Below are 14,557 nucleotides of genomic sequence, written 5' to 3' on the forward strand. Positions count from 1 at the left end.
TTTTTTTAGTTCTCTCTTTTTTAAGCTGATGTCTTGTTTATTTTTTTGAAGTTTTACTTTGTTTTTTTTATTTTTTGCGGTTTTCCTCCTATTAAATTAGTATTAAGTTGTTTGATAATTTAGATAGACTTAAGAATAATTCATTTTATCTTTTTTTTTATCATTTAATTTTTTGTTATTTTTTTCATATTATTTAAATTACTACTTAAACCATTAACTTAAGACTTAATTATTTTCAGCGTAACCCTTCTTTTACGTAAAATAAATTTGCTCGACCTACGATATAACGCTAGCAATATATCTAGGCACAAGAGAAGAGAACATGAAACATACGATATTGACAATTATGGTGTTTGGACCGTGCTTTTAAAACATTTTGATATTTTTAATTTCAAATTAAATAAAATTTAAAAATTAAAAAAATATTATTTTAATATATTTTTAAATAAAAATATTTTAAAAAATAATTCTTATTACATTTAAAAACAATCTCTTGACTACGAAAGTGATTTGTCTAATCCAGTCAAATCACCACCCCCCCGGGAAACGACATACCTCAAGTACAACACACCAAAAATACCTTAATTAATACCTTCTCTCCAAAATTTAATATTCCTCCTCCTCCTCAAAAAAAAAAAAAAAAAAAAAAAAAAAAAAAAAAAAACCCATAAAATAGAAGCATCCACGCTTCTACATTTTTTTGTCACTTTCATCCATTCTTTTATCAAAGTATTACATGAGCTTACTCATCGCACGAGCTTCTTACCTGGAGATCCCCAACTCGAACTTACCTCTCTCTTTCTTGTTTTTCCCTCTATAAACACTCTCCCTCCACTAATCAATTTCCACTTCACTCAAATTTCTAGCTAAACTCCCCCTTCTCGTTCTCACCACCTAGCTAGCTCCGTAGTCTATCTTTCTCATTGCTTTTGGTTCTCTTGTGCTTTTCAAAACATGGGTTCTTTCTATAATTCATGTTCAAGCACAAACTTTAAGCAAAGAAACCATGTTTCAATAGAGCACAGGCCTCAACTGCTTAAAGATTTTCTCATAGATGATGATTCAAATTTATGTTCCTCAAGTGGGTTCAGATCGTTTTCAAGAAAACCATGCGATTCCACTATGAAAACCCTTATCGAAATCGATCTTCGTAACCCAAAACGCATTGCTAATTCTAGCAATAATATTGCGAGTTACAAGCTACTTAGAAGTCGTTCGAAAGCAGCAGCCTCAACAACAATCTCAGCATTCCAAGCCGTGATTAACGCCGTCAAGAACATCCATTTCACCGCCGTTAAGCCCCCCTCAATTTTACCGAGGAGTCTCTCTCGGAAACTGTCAAAAAAGAAGAGTCAAAACAAGGAAAATGAAGTCAAAATAACAGTCACTATAAAAGACATTATACGGTGGAGATCATTTCGCGACATTGTCGAAGAGAAATCTCTGCCATCAGACTTGCCATCATCACCCTATCACTGCATCACTACCACAACCGGGTCCACTTCGACCACTCCACGTAGTGGGTCAAGCTGGTGTGATAGTGATTTTACCTCAGATTATTTACCACCTTGGAACGGTAATTTTGATGAGTGTGGTGAAAAGGAGATAGAAGTGGGCAAAGAAAATTCACCATGCGTCGGCGAGGATTCTTTGGAGTTAATAACAAATACAAAAGTGGGTCCCGAGGTAAGATTACATATAGTGCGTTGAATCTTTAAAAAAATTTGAGTGTCTGCTGTTAAGGGATCCTTGGATGTCCTACTTTTTTTTTTAATCAGCGGTGACAATGTGTCTTTTAGTGACTTGTGGTTGACTTTGTTTGTCTTGTACGGCATTGGTTTGGCTTTTAGCTAGGTGCATGTAATCTAGGGTTAGGATCACACAGGACAAAAGAGAAATTGCTCATTGTCCCTTTGCCCAATGAGATCACATGGTTAAGGCCTTAAGGGCACATTGGCACCATTTTGTAAGAGGTCGGCTAAGGTTAGGTGGGAAACAATAGCAGGATTTACATCCCGGTGCATCATAATATTTCATCAACATTATCAATATGGAAAATTGCTAGGAACATTTTACCAGTAGGTTCACATGTATGATATACATGTGGGCAATGGATCCTAATTCCTAAGATATGCTTAATGCATCCAATGCCTTTCACTGTTGTCGGGCACCCACAAATATTTTTAATATTATGCTTTAAAAGTTGTGGTCTTGATGCGTTGGTCCCATGTAACACGGCCTGATTGCTTTAATCTATTCTGGTGATTGGACGTTTAATGGCTTCTTGTCAGGACATGGGTTTGGCAAGATATGAGCTGATTAATCTCTTATCTAATCACCTGGGCTGTATGGAAAAACAATGTTGCGTTATTGTTTAAGTTAGATAAATGTTCACTGTACGTGCTTAAGATTTATATGTTTGGAAATGTGCTTCCAGTGTCTCCGTGATGTTGTCTATGATATATTTTATCCTTATTTTTACTGGATAAATTGATCTGATTTGGACTGATGCAAATCAACAGGAGGATGAGGAGGAACGACTACATAGTCCTGTTTCAGTTACTGAATTCGAGTTTGAAGAAGATGAAGATTCAAGCTCATCTTTTGAGCAAAGCCTTGCCACTGTGGAGAGTATGTTCCCTTCTTGATTAATACCTACTGGATATATAATGCAGATTTTTTTAGCACTGCAAGAAGCACAAATTAAATGAGGCTGTGCTAATTCATTAAATTAAGAAAAAAGCGTGACTTCATTAATTGGTGTTGATAACACGTTCATGAATTCTAATTGCAGGGACTAGAGAAAAGATTATGGAAAAGATCCGAAGGTTTGAGAGTCTAACCAAATTGGACTTTGTCAGCCTAGACAACTGGATGTCAATAGACGAAAACATCAGCTCTGGAGAAGATGATGACAACGAAGAAGACGACGATGATCCTGAAGGAATTAGAGAGACAAACATGAACTTTGAAGGAGAAGAAGAAGAAGAAGAAGAAGAAGAAATTCATGAAGTCGAAGAAAGGGCATGGAAACTATTGAACCATGTAAAAGAAACTGGCCTAGAATGTTGCAGTGACAACATGGACCTGCTATTCGACTTCTTTAGAGATGAATTGGCTACAAGAACGTATGAGAATAGTAAACAGAGCATTGATGTGGAATTGCTTAAAAAAGCAAAAGCTTGGATAAATGGAGAAGACAGCTTGCGGGTTGAATGGGAATTAGAGCATAAAAGGGAGGTTTATGTCAGAGATATGGACAGGGAAGGCAGGTGGAGCAAGTTTGAGGAAGAGCAACAAGAGCTTGCTTTGGGAATTGAGAATGGGGTGCTTGATCTTTTGGTTGATGACCTATTGCTTGATCTCATCTCATACTAATGATTATTACAAGTAACAGCACTGAAACTATCCCATAAATGGCATAACTCATGCCCATTGTCTAGTAGTATTTCTAGGCATAGTCTATGATAGAAATTTCGTAGGAGGAAATGAGGGGGAAAAAACAAACACAGTGGTGTTAGCACTTATTTTTCTTAGCAAAGATCGAGAGGTTAGAATAATGTACGTTTAATACATTTCCTTTTGTAAATACACAAATTTCATTTGTTATCTTGTAGAATAGTTACGAGGCAGATGGTATTGAGTTTATCTGAGTCGCTTTTCTTTTAATAAAAAAGTTGGAAGCAATATCATTTTTCTATAAAAAAATATTAGGTTTTCCTACTAATTCAGACCAAGCTTTAAATCGGCAGGTTATTGAATTAATTCATTGGACAAGCTGGGTCTTATAACAGTGTGTAGAGACACTCACCACCACCTGGGGTCGGAAACCACCTCGGCTTGATTTTTTGTACAAGGAAAAGGCTCAAAACCGAGACCTTTGGGAGGAGGACTTGGATGCCAAGCTTATTAGAAACTTGAAAAATAGTGAATGGCATGCCAATCACGAGTATTAGTATGAGCCTTGAAATTCCACTCTTCCTATTAGCTAGCGTGTCGGCTGTCGATGTTAATGGAGGGTTCTTCATTTATGGGCCGTCTTCACAGTAAGTGAGTTGAAGTGGAGCTGACTTGGATATATATATATATATATATATATATATATATATATATATATATATATATAAAGTAAGTGATACAATAGCGATATTGTGGTTGTTGCTCGAGCCCAAAACAAGCCGAACCCATTTATTTGCTAGCATGGTTTATCAATCACTGAAAATATACTTATAACGCATTTGAAATTATTGATGTGATTGTTTTTTAAACAAATGGGGCCTTAGTGTTGTAATACAATCATGAATAGTGAGAACTAGGGTAATTGTTTCACGCTTTCGCTGTAGGTTGTATTAAATATTTTTTTTATATTTTTAAAAAATATGCATAGGTTGCAAATGTAATTTTTATTTATAAGTGAAATTTTGATTATAAACTCAAAATTTAATGTTATTATCCTTTTCGATCAGTTAATTTGTGATGCTTAAAGAGAAGTTAGTAGTGCGTTGTATGGACATATCGCTACTAGTTCTTCTAGCAGCGTTTCTAACGACCATGGATCATTAGGTATCGACCATGAACAGGAACATAAGACGCAATCGGCCTCTCTTGATATGGGTTGTCGAGTGCAATGCCGCCACGCCGAGGGAGGGTCCCTTTAGAGCGGGGTCCAGGAAATACCTTGCCCAATGGAAACCCGACCACTCAATGTAAACTTGTTTTCTTTTCATGCACTACTAAAACTGTACATTACAATTAATAATTTTTGAAAAATTAATTTCAATTAACAAATATAAATTTAGATTTACAAATGTTAAGCCTGCCCAAATGATAACACCGATGATGAAATTATTAATGGAAGTGTCATTGTTTTAATGAAGTCAAGTTTTCAAAAAATTTGAAAGGAAACCTATGATTGATGCATGGTTCAGAAAGTTCAGGGTTAGTATATAGTCAAACAGTTTTTTTTATTATGTTAATTTAATTAATTTATTAATATTAATTAATTATTTATTTTACAAATTTGATGTGCAAGAAAAATTTTTACTAGGAAAAAGCTGACAACGTTGTTGTTATGAGGGTTTAGGAGAATCATAGCCCAACTAAGTAAGATTAAAATCAAAATAAATATTTTTTTATTTAAATGTTAAAATTTTATTTTTCATTTATTAACCGATAATTCATTTCTACCATATAGGTTGTGTGATTTTTGGTACGAGGCGCAAAAAAAAGCTAAAAAATATGCTAAAGAAAGAGAGCTTCCCGGCTGAAAAGACGTGACGACTTGAAAGGATTTCAGACCTCCTTACATCTCAGAAGCTGTATGGGCAAAATATATTCAGCGCGTGACGTCCAAGCATTTTGTGCGACGATCACAATCCGGTGTGCGACAATCATAATCGCTGAATATATTACCAAATGACTTACCAACATAACATAAATAATTGACGATAAGTTTTCCTATGAACACTAATAGTTCGCGAGACCATTGGTAAAAGTCGTGTCGACAGAATCAATGTGTAACTACTGAAATTAAATGGTATTTAATAAAATAACATCTAAATATATTCTTAAATTATTTAAGAATTTAGTAAATTAATTAATTTTCAAAAATCGAAATTCAAATTAATTAAAAACAAAAAAAACCACAAAAACAGTTAGACACTTGGTCTTGACATTAATTTTAATATAATATATTAGTCAATTATTTTGTAACCATTTGTTTCATCGTGTAAACCCGAAGCCAAGATCACAGCACAACAATACAAGTGAAAGGGCGATGCATGTTAATTAGTGTATCTTTTAATCTTGTAAATGAGAATCTGACTTTAAGCATTAAAATTAGTTGTTTTTGCCAAAATAAAAACAGATATTTCTGCCTGATGTGAACATCCCACACATCCCAAGCCATGCAAGTCAAGATTGCAACGCCTTTCCAGTCCAGTCCTTTGCAATATTATCAAGTCAAGTACTCCATGGGAGAAGCTTGCCCTGCAATTTAGCAAGGCACATGCTTTTCTTTAATTACATCAAACTCAAAGTTCCCTTGGTGCATGTGAGGTTTTCCCCTCCGTGCTCGACACAATTGCATGTAATTTGGATGCATCCTTAGCGGTCACAAACTCCTCTTTCGCTTACAGCTATATACCCCATAAAATTAAAAAAAAAAAAGAAAAAAACTCAAGCATAGCTCATGCATGGTGTCAACTTCAAATTGCTTTGATCCCAACTTTGTTTCTCTCCGAAGATAGCTAGTTTGATGTGTTTTGCAACCTACCCACATGGTTCTTTTATATTATGCATGATGGACTTTCACTGGGCTTTTCTTGCCTTTTGTGTGTCTTAAGAATTAAAATGTATCTTCTAAAAAAGTTTATGTATGAGAATACAAAGATCATTAAATAAAAAAATAAAAAAAGGCGGTCAATTTAACCAAAGCAATGGCTTCTTCTCAATTTGATAACCCTACGAATTAATTTAAAGCATCCCTTTGTCTTGTCTTTTGTTAGAGAAAACAATGAACTCAAGATCAGACAGACAGCATTAGGGTATCGTAATGCAACTAGTCGTATTAATTCGGCTTCCACCATTGAAGAAACCATGAAATGTTGACCCATACAGATAACGTATTAGCCAAGTAGGGCTAGTCAAAGCTCCATTGGGACCCTGCCGTTTAGCCCATAGCTTGAGCCAACGCCATCTCTGGTCACCTGCAAGACTTGGCGTTAATTATGGCATGGCATGTATTTTGTAACCTAATTAATTAAATGGTCCTTAATTAACTCCATTTTGAAGGAGAGGAACCTTTCGCTTTACTACAACTTGTCAAGCAATGTAACGCTTCCATGCTTTGCAGCTTTTTTTAGACGCTAGAGCAATGGTTTCCTGACTCACTCTGAGTATTTCGAGCTGCACTAATCATGCAGCTTTGTTTTTACATTTTAAAAGAATTTTTTAAAAAAATTAATTTTTTATTTTATTTTTTTCCTTGCTTTAAATTAATATTTTTTTTGGTGTTTTTAGATTATTTTGATACGCTGATATCAAAAATAATTTTTAAAAAATAAAAAAATATTATTTTAATATATTTTTGAATGAAAAACATTTTAAAAATCAACCACAACCACACTTCCAAATAGGCTAATCTTTAAATAAACCTTTCACAAATTTTCAGAATATTGTTCAAGGTTCACACGCCAGAATTCTCCCTTTTCAATTTTAATTTTATTAATCACCACCAGTATAATAAAATAAAGTATATATAGACACTTAATCGTTTCCTATAATTAGATAATTAAAATAATTTATTGACGATCTTGAATTATTCAGTATTCATTAGGAAATAATAACAAATATTTGCTTTAATTACCTCTTTAATATATTCTTAACTCAACACGAGTGTAATTTTTTTATATTTTATTTAACTTCCAAATTAACTCCTTGTCATATCATAAATAACCCTTAAATTGATAAATAAATCAATATTTGTTTTTCCAATAATTATACATATTCAAACAAGCTTTTCATACTGAAAACAAAATCTTTTTTGTATGGGATTTTAGATGATTCGTTCCTATATCTAGCGAGGTAAGTACTAGCTCTGGTATGATAGTTTAAAGGTTGAGATTTGACTTTTAAGAGAGAGGTAGGGTTGGCTAAGAGAGGTTGCCCCTCTCATATATATATTAGAGCCTCAGGCTATGATCATGATGCTCTTGCAGTCCTGGTAAATCGATCGGTTTCGTGACAATACAGTTCAACAGTATTTTTGAATTTTTAAATGTTTTTAGATTATGTTTATCAAAAATAAAATAATATAATACATTTTAAAAATCAACTTCTATCCAAAATCACTCTGTTTGAATATTCCGGTGAACTAATCAAGTATTTTAACCGTGCGTGACTTGATAGAAACCAGTAACAATACGAGAGTAACAGCAATATTTACTGTACAAGCTCGTTAAACTAGTGTTTTAGACCAAAAAATATTATGATGAGCAAGCAAGAACAAATATAAATGATGGGAATGGAAAGTCAGAATTTGTTCTTATAAATTGTAAAACCAAAATTTAACATTATTTGAGCACTGTGGTGTATTCTTTTACGTCTTCAGATTTTATATGGGTACATATAAAAAGTAGAATCTTTATAAATTACAATAATAAGACAGCATTTGATTACTATATCAAAACTTAATTATTATATCGAGACATGATGAAGAAAAAATATATTTGGATAAACAGATATAAATGAAGATATAAAATAAATTTATATTTGAGATAGTTTTCCAACTAATTTAATGTTGAAAGTTGAAGTTCAGAAAAAAAATCCATGAGATTGGGGTAACTCTACAAAATATAAATTGAAAAAAATTACAAAACTCAATTCTAAATAACCTAATATTGAATGTTAAGATTGAATAAAAAAACTAAAAAAAAAAGGAATAAGTTGTTAAAGAGTGAAATTGTTTTAAAAAATATTTAGTTAAAAAACCTAAAACAACTAATTGCGTCAACACAACTTAACTTTCTGAACTCACGAAATTAAAATAACTTCATAGAAAGAAGAAAAAAAATTACAAAACCCAATCAAAAAAATATTCGATTAAAATAATAAACAAAGTCAACTCAGGTTAACCTGTCAATTTCACGATCCATGTCATAAGATCGAGATAATCTCATAGAAAGCAAATAAAAAAATCTATGAAATCTAATTTTCAATCAATCCAATGTTAAATGGTGAAATAAGAAAAATCACATAGGAAAATTAGGAAAAACAATTGACCCAAGTCAAATCGGGTTAATTTGTAAAACTTGTGGTTGGATTGTAAGATTAAGATAAATCCATAGAAAGTAAATAAATTTTTTTTGCAAAGCCTTAATTTTAACAGATCTAATGTTCAGGTCAAGATCGAGAAAAATAAAATAAAGTCATGAGACCAGTATATAACCCAACAAAAAATATATATAATTTTTAAAATAATATAATATTGAAAAAATAAAATAAAATAAAAACTAAACAAGAAAACACAACAAAAAAAAAATTACAAAACATCTTTACAGTGAATAATATTTTGTGAGTTTAGCTATAATGATTTTATTTTGTTAATTCTTAAATTTAAATTTTAAACCTTGGAGTTTTGGACATTTTTGAACTACTTCGCTACAATGCCGACCTTGATAGAAAGGAAAACGACATGGTGTCGCACTCAAAGACCACACAAATGCCAAAGTATACTTTTATCTTTAAAGCTTACGAGAGTGTGATTAGATCATAAACCAACAAAAAACCGGAACCATCTTGTGTTTTTACTATTTTTTTCCTTAGTATTGAACCGATATTTTCTTTTTCCCAGTTTGGTCAATTACTATCCATAACCTTTTATTGTTCATATAAATATTAAAAATGATAATCATAATTTTTTTTAAATAAAGTATAAAAACGAGTATATAAATGCTACTTTTTCATAATGGTTCGTAATAATTTTTCGTATTTTGAAAAAGATTGTATGATAATCTTAGTTATTACATGGAAAAATAATTTTAATATGTTAATTTTAAAAATAATTTTTAAAAAATATTATTTTCCAAACACCTTCTCATATCCACTGTGGAAGCTTTCTCCATAGGCAATGGAACCTACCAATAATTAACATGTGATCCTTACAAGAAAATCGCCATCAATCAGAACGGTACCAAACAAAAAATAAAGCATCATTATGGGACCCATGATAACATCCAATTAATCGTTTAATCCAAAGATAAACACATCGATAAGATAATAACCACTCTAATTCCTCCCTGTAAAAACTTTTCCTGGAAAATGTAAAGAGAAATTTAAGGAAATCTCTCTCTCTCTCTCTCTCTCTCTCTCTCCATATATATATATATATATATAGCAAAAGCTAAGCCTTGATCATTTACACCACATTACATTTCCTTGTAGTTCTGGTAAGGTGACATGCAAATGTTTGTACAGTCAAGTTGATGAACAGACTCCATTTTCAAGCCTTTGCTTAGTTTGGTTATAGCTTTTCTTGAGTTCAAAACGAGCGAGAAGTAACAGAGAGAAAGACGGCAATGAAGAATGAAGAGCAAGAACGGTCTTTGTTTGGAATTTCTCTGACTGATAGACCAAGATGGAAACAATTCCTCATTTGCTCTTCTGGGTTTTTCTTTGGCTATCTTGTTAACGGCATATGTGAGGTACTTTCTCTGTTTCATTGCATTTATACTCTGTTTGGTTTCTGGGAAGGTCGATGGAAAGAAAAGAAAACCAAACTTGGAATTCCAGCTTCTTTTTTTTTGCTTTCTTTTGTTTCTGAGCAGCCAAAGTGAGGTTAAAGTTTGAATCTTATGGTTCGTTAAAACTGTTTCTTAGGACTAAAAGATTGCTCTTTTTCACTCCTTTTCTCGATTTCAGGAATATGTGTACAACAGGCTTCAGTTCAGGTGGGCTTTTACCTTTCTTGTACCGTGTTCCTTTGGCAATGTTTTTGATATGTTTATCTGTGAGCTATTTGTTAGTTTTGTGATTATAAATGACGGATGGTCTTCCATTCTTGCAGCTATGGCTGGTACTTTACATTTGTTCAAAGCTTTGTGTATGTTTTGCTGATTTATCTCCAAGGCTTTACTCCCAAGCAAATGGTGAATCCATGGAAGACTTATGTCAAGCTCTCGGCAGTTCTCATGGGTTCCCATGGACTCACCAAAGGGTCTCTGGCTTTTCTTAATTACCCTGCACAGATCATGTTTAAATCCACCAAGGTAGGACTGATTCATGCCAACAGAATAATACTTCTGTGATCCTTAATTAGACTGGTTCATGCCAAATACAGCAGAATAATAGCTCTGTGATCTTTAATTGCAAAAGCAAATTAAATGAAAATGAACATTTTGTACGAGTATTTAGAATTTGATCCTGTCTGTCTGTGATAAAGAAATGAGGTAGGCCACTAAAATAAATGGTTAGTTGTCAATGGAGTCTGAAAATCGGTGCTTTTTTTATGTTCGAATCAAAATGCATGAGACCCATATTATCACTGTATGGAGTCTTTACTATAATCAACCACTTGAGTTTTCAACTAGAATTAGTAAATTAAGCCAAGAAAATGATTAAGTTGGCTGATATTTCTCGTGGTCTATATATTCTGGTTCCGCAGGTTCTTCCAGTGATGGTAATGGGTGCATTTATACCGGGTCTGAGACGCAAATACCCAGCTCATGAATATGCATCTGCGCTACTTTTAGTTGCGGGTCTGATCATTTTCACTTTAGCAGATGCAAAAACTTCACCTAATTTCAGCATCATTGGTGTTTTGATGATATCTGGTGCCCTGATCATGGATGCTTTTCTTGGTAACTTACAAGAAGCTATCTTTACCTTGAGTCCTGAAACAACACAGGTGATGAGCATGAGGATTTCCTACTTGTAACTTGTAAGTGTTTCAATGTGAAGGAAAAGGCATGGAATTCATGTTTTTTTTTTTTTTTCTTTCTATGCACAGATGGAGATGTTGTTTTGCTCAAGTGTGGTAGGTTTGCCGTTCTTGATCCCTCCCATGGTTTTGACAGGAGAACTATTCAAAGCATGGAACTCATGCTCGCAGGTAATTGACATACCAAGCAGTTTTCTTGTTTTTCCCACCTTAACGTATAGTTCACGATTCTTTATCCCGACAAAAACGCACACATGGTCCCTAATGTAAGATTGTCGTTTTTGTTGATCAAGCAGCATCCATATGTGTACGTTGTATTAGTTTTTGAAGCCATGGCCACATTCATCGGCCAAGTCTCAGTCCTTTCACTCATTGCCCTTTTTGGTGCCGCAACCACAGCAATGGTACCCTCCTCTCACAAGCATTTTCTGGTCTTAAAGATCACTGTGATTTGAAAAAACGTTGCCCATTTTAACGCACATTTGACGGAGCATGAATATCGAATGAACATGCAGTGCCATTACTATTTTTATTGAGTTCTTTATGACTAAGGATTGAATTTTATCACAGGTGACAACCGCGAGAAAGGCAGTAACATTGCTGCTATCATACTTGATATTCACAAAGCCATTAACTGAGCAACATGGGACTGGACTTTTGCTTATAGCCATGGGGATCACGTTGAAACTTTTGCCTGATAAAAATCCTTACAAGAGGAGCTCATCCTCGATTACTAAAAAGGCTAAGATCGAGAAACCTTCTACAAATGATGAAGAGAAGAGAGTATTTCAATTAGAAATTGAAGCTGCAGAGGATGAAGAGAAAAGGCCATTGGTGTAGAATTAAAAAGCTTTAATTTAAGCTATGTTTTTTTCCAATTAAGTGTTTACGTAAGATTCTGACGGTTAAATTAAAATGTTAGCATTGAACATTTCATAAAGTATTTGTATTTTCATTTTTATAAGTTGAACATTCTCTTTTCTGGACAGATTGCTAGCAAAAAAAATGTCAAATCATAGTTAAGAGCATTTTACAGAGTAAAAGCAATTTTAATATTTATTGTGTTCTAGAGTTATTTTAGTATGCTTTATAATTATAATATAATGTTTTTATGCAATATCGGGGAGTTTTTTTTATTAAAATAAGATGAATTAGTTTAATTATCTCTCTCCATTTATATTTTGGTATTGTACAGCTTTAGAAAAATAAAAATACAAAATCACCAAATTTCAATTCATGCCTTTATTATTAATCATTACAAAATCTAAAAAGGCATGGATAAATCATTATCAATACTACTGCAGCTTCTTCTTTTTCATTTTATAATTATTTAAAAAAAAAACATTATGCAGCTATTTTTTTATTTAGTTATTTTTTTAATTTTATTTTTTAATATTAAATTATTTGAGAATTGAGTTTCTTAATTTTTTAAAAATATTCTTTTTATGTAGTTATCACAACTTCATGATTTTTTTTTCAATTAACAAAATTAGGCTTCAAATGTTTTTTTTTTGCTTTCCATGAAGTTATTTCAATTTATGACCAAGATCACGGGTTTGACAAGTTAACCTGGATTGTTTTTTTAATTGATTTTATTTTTTAATTTTATCTTTCAATATTGAGTTAGTTCGGAATTTGATGTCATAAGTTTTTTTTTTATGAGGTTATCCCGGTCTTATAACTTGGATTGTAAGTTTGTTGACTCGTGTCATTTTTTAATTAAATATTTTTTTAATTTTAAGTTGATTAAAAATTGACATTCATAATTTGTTTTCTATAAGATTATCATGGTCTCATGACATAGATCATGGATCTGATAGATTAACCTCAATCAATGAGGATAGATTCAATATGTTATCGTCTCAATATTAATAAAACAAAATCTCTCAATATGTTATATTTGTAATATTTAAAAAAGATTTTATCTAATATGCATTAAATTTTAAATCTATAATTAAAAAATTCTTTATTTGAAAATACATGAGCAATGCTTGGATATTATTTTATATTAAAAAACTTTCATATCCACCCATAACTTAGCATGCACCAATGATAATGATCTAGTTAACAAAACAACTGAAATTTATTTCACTGCTCATGACAACTGACTTTCTTTTTTTTTTTTCTTTTTTTTCTCTCATTTTCAAATGTTTTTTTCTTTCAAATATTCCATTTTATAGCCTAATAATAAGAAATAATACTTGAAATTATGATAAAAATACAATCATTAAAGATAGAGGACTAAATGTAAAACACGAAGAAAATATATGGCTAACCACACTTTAACGACAAATTTTATTTTGGCCCATAACTTTTTTTTTCTTTTTTTTTCAATCATTGAGCTAAAGAGATGAGAGAGAAATTAATCTTAAAATGACAAAAAAAAAAAAGTGGTCAGTTGGGCCACTTTTAGACAATGAAACTTGTTATTTTCTGTGTTAACATATTTTATTTGATGATAGAAGTTTAATGGTAGCGGTTTTTTTTTCCTGTAAACACCATTGAGGAAGGAGATTGTGCTCAGTTTGAAGATTTTTTATTCATTTGATTTTGGATTTTTGGGTGATTTTAGAATATTTTAGGTGATTTTGGTGGGTTTATGGTGTTTTAGAGGTGTTTTTTTGGTGAAAATGAGTTGAAAAATTTAAACCCAACCTCTTTGTTTTTTTGGTCACCACAATGGTGGTTAGAAACTGTGTTCTTACCTAGTAGACGACGCTACATCTGCTACAACGGATGACAAGTTGTTTGTTACTTAAAAAAAAAATTAATTGTCTCAGGCGCGCAAGCCTACCTTGAGCCCGCGTGTTTAAACTTATTTGTTTAGCCCTTTGTTTTGTTTTATTTTTTGCAATTTATTTTTTATCATTTGAATTTTTTTCCCAATTCATTTATTAAATATTGAGTTTTTATTGACTTCTTTTTATTTTCATAACTTGGATCGCTGGTTTGGCGGGGCCACTAGGGTTAGCCTGATTGTTTCTTTTTCTTTTTCCTTTCAATTTTTTTATTTAAACCTACTAAGTTGACAATATCAGAGTGAGACAACTTTTCATTTGATTTAATTTGAAATTCAAGTTAAAAAAAAATAAATTGAAAGTTTTTAAATTTAACCGTTAT

General features: G+C 32.1%; 2 protein-coding genes across 2 annotated transcripts; both read left to right on the plus strand.

Moving 5' to 3' along the window:
- The first annotated feature begins 717 nt into the window (after positions 1 to 717).
- Positions 718 to 3,609, plus strand: LOC7464907 (uncharacterized). Its single transcript, XM_024585177.2, has 3 exons — positions 718 to 1,686; positions 2,523 to 2,631; positions 2,795 to 3,609. Exons 1-3 carry the CDS (start codon positions 955 to 957, stop codon positions 3,376 to 3,378), a joined length of 1,425 nt encoding a protein of 474 aa, XP_024440945.2. The 5' UTR covers positions 718 to 954; the 3' UTR covers positions 3,379 to 3,609.
- Positions 3,610 to 9,805: 6,196 nt separating this feature from the next.
- On the plus strand, positions 9,806 to 12,492 carry LOC7496932 (UDP-galactose/UDP-glucose transporter 4). Its single transcript, XM_002320061.3, has 7 exons — positions 9,806 to 10,202; positions 10,420 to 10,448; positions 10,565 to 10,766; positions 11,162 to 11,404; positions 11,507 to 11,608; positions 11,734 to 11,841; positions 12,008 to 12,492. The coding sequence occupies exons 1-7, from the start codon at positions 10,077 to 10,079 to the stop codon at positions 12,275 to 12,277; spliced, it is 1,080 nt and encodes a 359-aa protein (XP_002320097.1). The 5' UTR covers positions 9,806 to 10,076; the 3' UTR covers positions 12,278 to 12,492.
- Positions 12,493 to 14,557: the final 2,065 nt, after the last annotated feature.

This window comes from Populus trichocarpa, chromosome 14, assembly GCF_000002775.5.
Source record: "Populus trichocarpa isolate Nisqually-1 chromosome 14, P.trichocarpa_v4.1, whole genome shotgun sequence".
NCBI classification, from domain to species: Eukaryota; Viridiplantae; Streptophyta; class Magnoliopsida; order Malpighiales; family Salicaceae; genus Populus; species Populus trichocarpa.